We start from the raw sequence: 9,567 nt of genomic DNA, 5'->3' as shown, positions 1-9,567 counted from the left end.
TCTATCGTTTTTTTATCATTTTACCGGGTAACTCGATCGAATATGTTATTAAACTTACATACATTCAATGAGCTTATATCTGTGCTTTGCGCTATCTCTTTCGGGCTTTGCCACAAGTGTCACATGACATAAATGATTTGCATAGACTCAAGTTCCATACATGAGCTCTCTTTTAAAAAAGCTGAATAACATGAAACTAGTGGTACCGAATGCGTTTATGTACCCTGATCATATATGCACTGGGCTATAATGATCATTTTATATATTTCGTTTTCATTTTTTTTTTTTACTGTAGCATTCTGTGTCATGATCATTCACTATTTTTCATTTCTAAATGTTAATTTTAGACTTAACAGTGTCTGTTAAACCAAAGAAAGTCTTAGAATGGAAATACTTCGGTTTATTTTACCTTCCATCTTTAGTTTGTAAACAGCGAAATAGCAGCTGTCTAAATGTCCAGATTATGTGTGGCGTGAAATTGAACCTTAAGAAATACTGTCTACATGACAAGCTGCAAATGAGTCAATAATTTCAAGGCTTAGTAATGCCAAAATGCTTAAATAACAATGATAATAGTAAAAAGCATAACAATTTTTTATCATTTTTTCCACGATGAAAGCGTTTCCTTTGCAGTCCGCAACCATTTGTGAAGCTGCGATCTCAGCAATTCAAACAATCTTGTGATAGTTTTTTTCTTGTTTGTTCCACAAATAAAAGCTTCGGACTCTCAATAAAAGGGACATATGTATGTACTCGAACGCTTTAAGTCTATCTTCTGGTGAATAATTACATAAAATCTTACAAAATTAAAGAGATATTCTGGAAAGTGTTTATAGCCGATTGGTTGATAAAACGCGTAGGACGCGAGTGAAAGGTAAGCTTGCAGTTTCTTGATTAAGCGGAGGACTTAGAGCTATTTTTCTTCTGATTTACTGATCCTTGCCTATTAAGGGATTTGTTAATACCCAAGCCCTAAGCGTAACATCTTGAAGCAACAACTTTTGATGTTTTAGAATTGACTTTTGTTTGACTATAAAAATGTTCGGTCAGATCGATCATACGTAGAAATAGCAACACTCATATACTTCTTCGGTTTTCAAAGAACTGACAAGGTAGATAGAAATTATTTTTCATCTGTTGACAAACGACGCATCTTTTCCACAAGAAATAACTACAACCTCCCTCTCTTACAGGAGACAAAACCAGTCCGCGTCTCCTGCGTGTTGTGCATTTCTTCTGCGTCGCGCGCGACTACCTTGGCATGCGCAGAAAATGTGCCCAGTAACAATAGTGGGCACCGTCCTTAAATACTCGCGCAACTGGGCTCGACTGGCTTTCAAAATGTGCTTTAAATACTTAGTTTTCAACCAGCAAGGGAAGGAAGGGAATTTCTGGATTCTACAAGGAAATATGGTTAAATGAAATCTGGACATGTACTCTGATAGTACCAATCCAGTCCTAAGGAACATTTGTGTCGTGATGGCTACGACGATTCGACAAAACTCAGCCTTTTAGGGTAAGTTACTATAATTTTTAAGAAATGTATGGCAGTTGGAGGTGAATTTTTCGTCTATTTCATTTCTGCTTGGGAAGCTGGAGAGACCTCTCGAGATTTAAGTACCGTACATCGCTAATCATCTTAATTCAAACTTGAATAGTTTATTCCTGATATTCCATCGCAACTTTGTAACTACTTTCAATTTTTGAGTTCATACATTTCCTTCTAAAATTTTCTACTCGCGTTTGCATTTTTTTAAAGTCTTACTGTTTTCTTCGCGTGCGCGAAGTGGATTTCTGGACTCTCCAAAACGGCTCGACAGAATTCTTTTTAAACCTCATGACATAATCTTCACGATGTATATAATAATGGTCGTCTTTACACCAGGCTGTTAAGTAAGACTTAAGAGCTGCTAAGGTTTACTTGACCGAAAATTCGTGTGTGAAGGCCTAAGTAAAATCTCAAGTAAACTTTTTTTGCATCTCATTAAAGTCGGAAAGTTAAAACGATTCCGGAAAACCATCCTTAAAACCGACTTAGCTGATTTGCGGTTTAATACTTGCAGTTTCTTGAGCTTTGAGAAAGGCGAAACATGTCAATCAATCTTAATTATGTTGCTTGGGAAAATAGCCTTAAGTTAACCTGAAGTAAAAAAGAATCGGTTGTGTGTGAAGCTTTATTTTACTTGAAGTAATTAAAATTTACTTGTCTTGAAATATATCTTAGCTTATTTAGGCTCTAGTGTAAAGACTACCAATGTCTGACGAACCTAGCCTACGAACCGGCCAAAAATCCGCGTTAAAACATTCATGCTAATTTTTCCAAATTGATGCCCATCATACATATCTCCATGGCTAGTACACTTTAGTATGAATTTTATTGCATATTTTGAATGTAAAACATTGGTTGTCTTTACACTAGGCTGTAAGTAAGACTTAAGAGCTGCTAAGTTTTACTTAGCCAAAAATGCGTGTGTGAAGGCCTAAGTAAAATCTCAAGTAACTTTACTTTGCATCTCATTAAAGTCGGGAAGTTGAAACGATTCAAGAAAGTTTCAAGTCAAATGAAAACCAAAAAAACTGACTTAGCGAACTTGCGGTTTCTAGGCTTTGAGAAAAGCATGTCAATCAATCTTAATTATGTTGCGTGGGAAAATAGGCCTAAGTAAAAAAGATAGGTTGTGTGTGAAGCTTTCTTTTACTTGACGAATTTAAAATTTACTTGTCTTGAAATATTTCTTAGCTTATTTAGGCTCTAGTGTAAAGACTACCATTGACAATGTTCACATTGAAATGTACTAGCCATGGAGGTATGTATATGGTGGGTATCAATTTGGAAACATAGGCACGTTTTACGTGCATGACCTATTTTGAATGCTTCAGTGTAACCGTATCAACAATCTACTGTTCTAAGACTATTTTTCTTTTTTCTTTTTTTCTTCTTTTCTTTGTCTTTCCTTCCGACGTATGTTGCAAAATAAACAAATTGTTAAAAACTATATATGAATATCAAATCATTAAACGTTACCTAGGGGGAAGACTCGAAGGTTTCAAGGTTTCTTCATGGTTTCTTAAGATAATGAAGCTCGTCGAATACCGAATAGCAAAGAAATGCTACGATTTTCATCATTGTTGTAGGTGGGTGTATCATCATTATTCACGAGGTTGTCACGTGTGCGATTCTACTTTATGAAATAGTCTTTTAACTCTGACGACTTGATTCTTAAAGTGTTATAATTATTAGTTATTGATTCTTAGAAGAAAAGAGCCTTCACTTAAGGCACTAGTTACAAAACTAAAGTGGTCTTCATACATTCACGTTACTATTATTACTGTGAAAAGCCAGTTTGCACGTGAACGTGTTGGACTTTGCCCCTTTCGTTGTTCGTACGTGAGGGGATTCGAGTTATCACACAGTAATTCAATAAACAGGATTATAAAAATAAATCATGCGCACAAATTGCACGTGACGATGTTGGACGTTGTTCCTTTACAATTCGTACGCGAATAACGCAAATTGTTTACTAGACAATTTGCTCGAACAATTTTAAGAAATCACCTCGGCTTTACAATATCTGCAATTCAATTATGCTTCATGCAACGTTAAGGTTGATAGCCTAACATTTATTTCCTTCCAAGAAAATTATCAAACTGGCGAAATATATTTCTACTCATATCATGTTACTCCACTCAATAAAACAGTGTTTAATTTTTTTGTCAACTAGCTTCTTCCAATTTAATTCCCTGACGTTACTGTTTCTACTCAAATTATGCATCTTTACTGCATAAAATACGTTTCGATAACTATGATGACTCTTAGGCAGCAAGCGTGTTTCGTGTTGTTCACCTAATTCATGTTTTTTTTTTTTTGCTGGTACGAAAAAGGTCTGTTGAACTTTGTAAGTGAGAGAATAAGGCTTGTTTGCAGGATTAACAATACTAGCCTTGCCTTTCAAACTTCTAAAACCACAATTTGTAGGCCGCATACCTCCAGAATTAAAGTCCATATCAATCATTGTTTCACTGGAGGAACTTTGAAAAATATAGGATCTTTTACACCCTACCTCATGAATTATGAAAAACGTGCGTTGTACCGTTCGCGATAGTCGAAGTCTTGAAGCAGCACCCAAACTAAAATATGGACCCTTAAACAGCTCCATCCCTGTACTCAGCGTTTCAATCATAAAGATATTTCAATGCTATGCTTCCAAACACCTATAGCCGTGAAAAAAGGCGAAAAAATTGTAAAGAATCAAGATGGCGGTCTCAAAGTGCCCTTGTTTGACCGTGGATGCCAAAACCTCATTGCTTTCTACTCATCAAATCATAGTACCTTCAACCTTATTGGCACCTGCAACAGAAATCCGCACACACAAAGCCACAGAGATACATACGCTCAAACCACTGACATATGACCTATTTTTTCAAAATAGCTAAAAAATTACTACATAAGGTCAAAACAGTGAATGTTGTGACGCAGATTTTTGGCGGGTTCGTAGCCTAGGTCCGTCTTGAAATTTCAAGTTGTTGCAGTAAATCAAGGATCGTAAGAAAGAAAATACACCAAAATTTCCTAGCATCGATATCAAGCGGCCTTCTGACGCTATTTAAGATTAATTTGAGTTATTTGGAACTTTTTTATAAAAAAATTTATCACGACTATTGAAATATAAGGTTTGAAATATATTACGTTTTATTTGAATTCAAATATACAGAATTTTTGACTACTCACGGAGGTTATTTGCTAAATGACCACACTATAAGTTCCTGGTGTCGGATTTACAGTAGCAGGACTAGATCGGGCAAAATTAGGATTTTATCGATTTTGAAGTTTTTTTGTTTATTGTTGTCATAGTCATATCGATTTTACTAAAAACTGCATTTTGGCAAACTTCATTTCATAGTCAATCACTGGCGCAAAGTTTGTAGCGATCGGACAAGGACAAAAGCATTTTTAAGGCGATTGAAAAACATCGGTATGGTCTCCGAAAAGCTGTATCGAAACACCTTAATATATAGTGCGGAAATCTTACAGAAAAGAGGGTTCAATCTTGACTTAAAAAGCAAACAGAAAGACAGCGAGCTAATCATGCACTTCGTCTTCTTCTACGCAGGAAACAAAAATAATGTGTCTTTTTAATACTGTACCTTTGAGACCTTGAACAAACGTTGGCTCCATTCGCCGCCAAAGATCCGTCACTTTTGTGCAGCGTTGCAAAGAGAATCAAACTTGCTGTTAAATACAGAGCCCACAAAAACGAGATAGCCATTTCCACTACTGTAACGACGAGCTGGATAAACCAAAGTGGTTATTAGTCTAGCGGGGCAAACAGCACTAACTAAATGTTTTTCATCTCGATCCCTTTTAAAACCCCTATTGGAGGCCCGTCGAGACTGGCCTACTGGCTCTCACGTTTTTGAGGTTAAAGGTTTTTTTGGCTACGCACGTACCGCACGTACCGCACGTAAATTGTAATCACGTAAATAAAATAGAAGCAAGATACAAAGTGCTGAACTTAAATGAGAAGTTGAGCGAGGTTCAACTTTTACGCTTACGAGCGTTTTACACGTAAAAATTACGCGACCCTTAAAACCAACCTTAAGGGTGCGTTTCTTTACTAAAATCGAAATGCGGATTTTTAATCCGAAAACGGATATTTCGTTTATTTACTAAATCTAGAAACGGATTATTAATCCAAATGATCAGGGTCCCAAAGGAAGGGGGGGGGGGGGGGGTTGCCGGAGCCCGGGAGCGCTAAAATTTTTTCCGTGGAGCCCGGAGACCCATTGCTTCGTTGCTTGGAGCCCTAATATTATTTTACTGTAGAGCCTGGAGCTCTCAAAACGTTTGCTGCGGATCCCGTAGCCCCAAATATTAAAATTCGGACATTCTTGCGCATAGATAGCGTCATAACGTGCTTTGTTTGTTGTTTGCAGGAAATCGGAACGAAGATAGTAAAAAACCAGTAAACTAGACTGAGGATAACTGACATTCATTCTTTTCATTGTAATGATGATATTCTGGGCGTGCGCTGTAATCCACACTTACTACTATTTAACTGCATCATTTATAAAGGTTTAAACTCGAAATTACTGAGATTGTGAGATACATACTGCTTGATCCAGGTTTTTAAGCTTTTGTCGTACCTGGACACTGGAAAAATCCACATAGCGGATCCACCGTTTCTTTCTTCCTCTGCAATCGACATGATGATTTTTTTTTTGCACGTGAAACTACTGACGAAAATGCCACGACGAAGAAAGATTTTTCAAACTTTTGGGTCTGTCACATCGTGGTATGAAAGAAATCGTAGTCTTGCTACGTTTTAACCTTCGAATCCTGACACGTCATTCACTGTGTTAAATATTAAACGTATGCATTGATCATGATTGATAAATAACCCTAGATAACTGTGAAACACGAGTAGAGTAGAGAAAAACTTATAACTGAAAAAAAGCGTTTAAAAAGTAGAAATTGCTGTATTTTCTCAATTCTAGGATTTGCTTTTGGATTAAGGCAAAATGGCATAGCAGAGCTTGGAGCCCTTGATCAATTTCTCGGGAGCCCTGGAGCCCTGGAGCCCTGGAGCCCTGGAGCCCTGGAGCCCCGCTATTTTGAGCGGAGCCCTAAACCCCTTTGGGACCCTGAATGATCCACAACGGAGGTGGATTCTTTGGATCATGTCCAAAACTGGATACTTTGGATGATCCGAAGCGTTTCTTTACTACGGATCCGAAAAGACTATACGAGTTTTGGGTTCTAATAAAATAAACATCTGATAGACTACATGTTTATTGCAATATCTGCGATATAAAGAAATGGTTAACCGTGTGGTTCATCGTCCAAGACCGAATTGCGTGACATTAGCAAACAGAGACAATCCACATGACATTAGAACATTAAAGAAATTACGTTGACGTGTTGTGCTCCACCTCCTTTTCCCTTTCCTCTCAATGTTGGCCTGGAACTTGGACAAGTCCACCGAAAAACCATTACAAAACAACATAGGAAGAGGCAAAGAAAGGTGTCTGAGCAGTGTGACCCAAGTTGAGTGTCCTTGATTGCAGTTTTGTGCCCTTCCTAACTCCTAAAGGGACAGGGGTCAATTCAATAGCCCTCAGGTCCTTCATGCCCGTTGGATTCCCTGCACTTCCCGGCAAGATTAAAATTTTGCGTTCTTTTGTTTTCTTCCTCCGTATTATCAGCATAATCATTCACGGGTTCATCGGGCTAGGACCACATTTTAAATAATTTGGCACTTGCCCTGGCTTCAAATAAATTTTGACCGCATCGATATCTCAAGGACACGGAAGCAATAAAGGAGCCGACCCGAATCTACCGGGGAACGGATGCCAAAGATGCGGAGACAGTGTCCCGACTTTTTATAAAGTTTAGCACAATTTGTATGAAATTGTGATTTACAACGATTGGATTCGAATAGTTTCCTGTTATGTCATGGCCTTTTTCAATTTACGTATTTTCTATTTATTTTTCCCAGATTTTTTTTTAATGAAAGACTGCTAGTTTGTGACAAAACCCTGACTAAGCATAACTATTGAAAATATCTTGACCTACTTCCAACGTGCCATGGCAAAACCTGTTTAGCCAAAGCTTAGTATGAAAGAGTACAAGTGTTCATGCCTTTTAAGTCTTTATCAAGGCGAAAATGCAGTTCGCCCATAGTGTTCAAGGCGCATGGTATATAGCAACGTTCATGGCGGTGTAATATTTGGTTTCAGATTTCTTTTAAAATATGGACGAGAACAAAAAGCAGTGTGGTTACGGGTTTACGAAAGTCGTTTAACAAGCGTGTCATTATGTAATCGCTGAATTGAGGATTAAGGGTAGTGGAATGTTTAGGCATAAGAGTGGCTCTCGTTTTTTGTCAATTAAATTAAAGGAAAACAATGTTAATCACGAGTTTCAGCGTAAAATCGGTTTAAGCGGAGGGCTCGCTTATTTTAGTAATACTGTTGTGAAATGAGTCGCCTTTCCACAAATCTGAACTGACACGCGTTGTACCCAGTAGTTTTTTTTTTTTTTTAATTTATTCCTCCAATTCCTAGCTGATACAGATAAAGATTTACAAAGGAAATAAACGCGTAAAATAGAAATTACAACACTTAAATTGAATTACATTGTATATTGGAAGGAGAAGAGAGGGGTACATCTAGATAAACTAATATTGTGCCCCTTAAAGTTATGTATAACAAAGGACTTAAGATTATTAAGATTATTGCGGATTTGGTGCGTAATAAGGTTCTTTCTAACTCGTCAGTGTACGAGTGATTACGTGATTTCACCAAATGAGCTCGTTTTGCATAAGTGCTCGCTGTTACAAGTCCATGCAGATACAAGACCAGCTGACACATTACTTAAGTTTCTCCACTTCCTAGAAACAGAAATGGTTAGCAAAAACATACTCGACTAAACTATACTTAAGTTTGTTACCATCCATGAAATATTGTAACGGGGTCTTTTCAAGGGACGATTGACAACAGGACATCAATAAATTAAATGCCGCATTGAAGAACTATCTTTTAATTACCGACAAGTGGATCGGTATTGTTCTAGTCTAAAATAAAGGAAGAACTCAAAGATCTTATGGAAAGGTCAATTCTTATCTACAAGTTATAGCTGACAAATACTAAATTCTAAATACTGAATACTAATACTATATGGATAAATCAATTTCTCTTGCGTCTGATTACCAAATAGAGGCCAGAATTTAATTCTCGCGGAGCGAGTTTATAATTTTGTCGCGCGCTTAGCGCGCGGATCACGCGAAGATCACAAGCGAACTGCGATTTCGCTTTGGTCATAAATCTTTTCGTCGGTTTGGTATCCGTAGTTGCCTAGCAACAAGCCATAAACAAATCCTAAAGACACCATTCAACATGACGTCATCGTGCATTTTGGGTTTCCAGGCAACACGTCCAGCGACTTGGGCTCATTTTATTCATCCTTTGTTTATTGTACGTTGGCGAATCGCAAAGTATTTCTGAGGCAAATAACAGTGGGCTGCAAACACAACAGTGCCCGATTAGACAAGTGGCTGGAAATCCTTGCCGTGGAAGGTCTAACACCGAAATAACGGTGACCTGAACTTTAATGAAAGCAGCGAAGACGAAGACCAGTGCGTTAATCGAGGGGCCTATATAAAGCCCGAGAGTGAATAAACACGGAAATAATGCGAAATGGTTTTGAAATATTCGTTTGAGCTATTTTCCCTCAAATGTATCTTTGAATTCATGATAAATACAGCTCCATAAGGTTCAAACAGTGTGAATGGCGGAGAAAGATACTTCAAGACTATTAATTTTAAAAAGCAATAGGCGTAGTGATCGCATGGCCCAGTTGTCAGAGATCGCACTTTTTTCGCTGGAGGAAGTTGGCGTGCAGGTCCGAATCCCGGCCTGGCTACTTCCAGTTTTTTTTTTCTTTCATCGTTTTTTTACCCTTTGGCTTTTTACTTTTTATTCTCACTGCTGACCCTGTTATTTTCGCGAGATTTTTGAGAATACGTAATTCTAGTAATATCAGGGTCGTGTCGGTCTCGCACTTACACT

At 37.7% G+C, this 9,567-nt stretch overlaps 1 protein-coding gene across 1 annotated transcript in view; it reads right to left on the bottom strand.

Moving 5' to 3' along the window:
* Positions 1-416, bottom strand: part of LOC140937889 (uncharacterized) — a 3,216-nt gene extending 2,800 nt beyond the window's left edge. Inside the window, exon 1 of the mRNA XM_073387461.1 lies at positions 410-416. Coding sequence (XP_073243562.1) covers positions 410-416 — 7 coding nt within the window. The remainder of the gene's footprint in view (positions 1-409) is intronic.
* Positions 417-9,567: the final 9,151 nt, after the last annotated feature.

The sequence above is a fragment of the Porites lutea genome, chromosome 5 (genome assembly GCF_958299795.1).
Source record: "Porites lutea chromosome 5, jaPorLute2.1, whole genome shotgun sequence".
In the NCBI taxonomy this organism is placed as follows: Eukaryota; Metazoa; Cnidaria; class Anthozoa; order Scleractinia; family Poritidae; genus Porites; species Porites lutea.
Note: the sequence above shows the minus strand (reverse complement) of the source record. Positions and strands in the feature narration are given on the sequence as shown.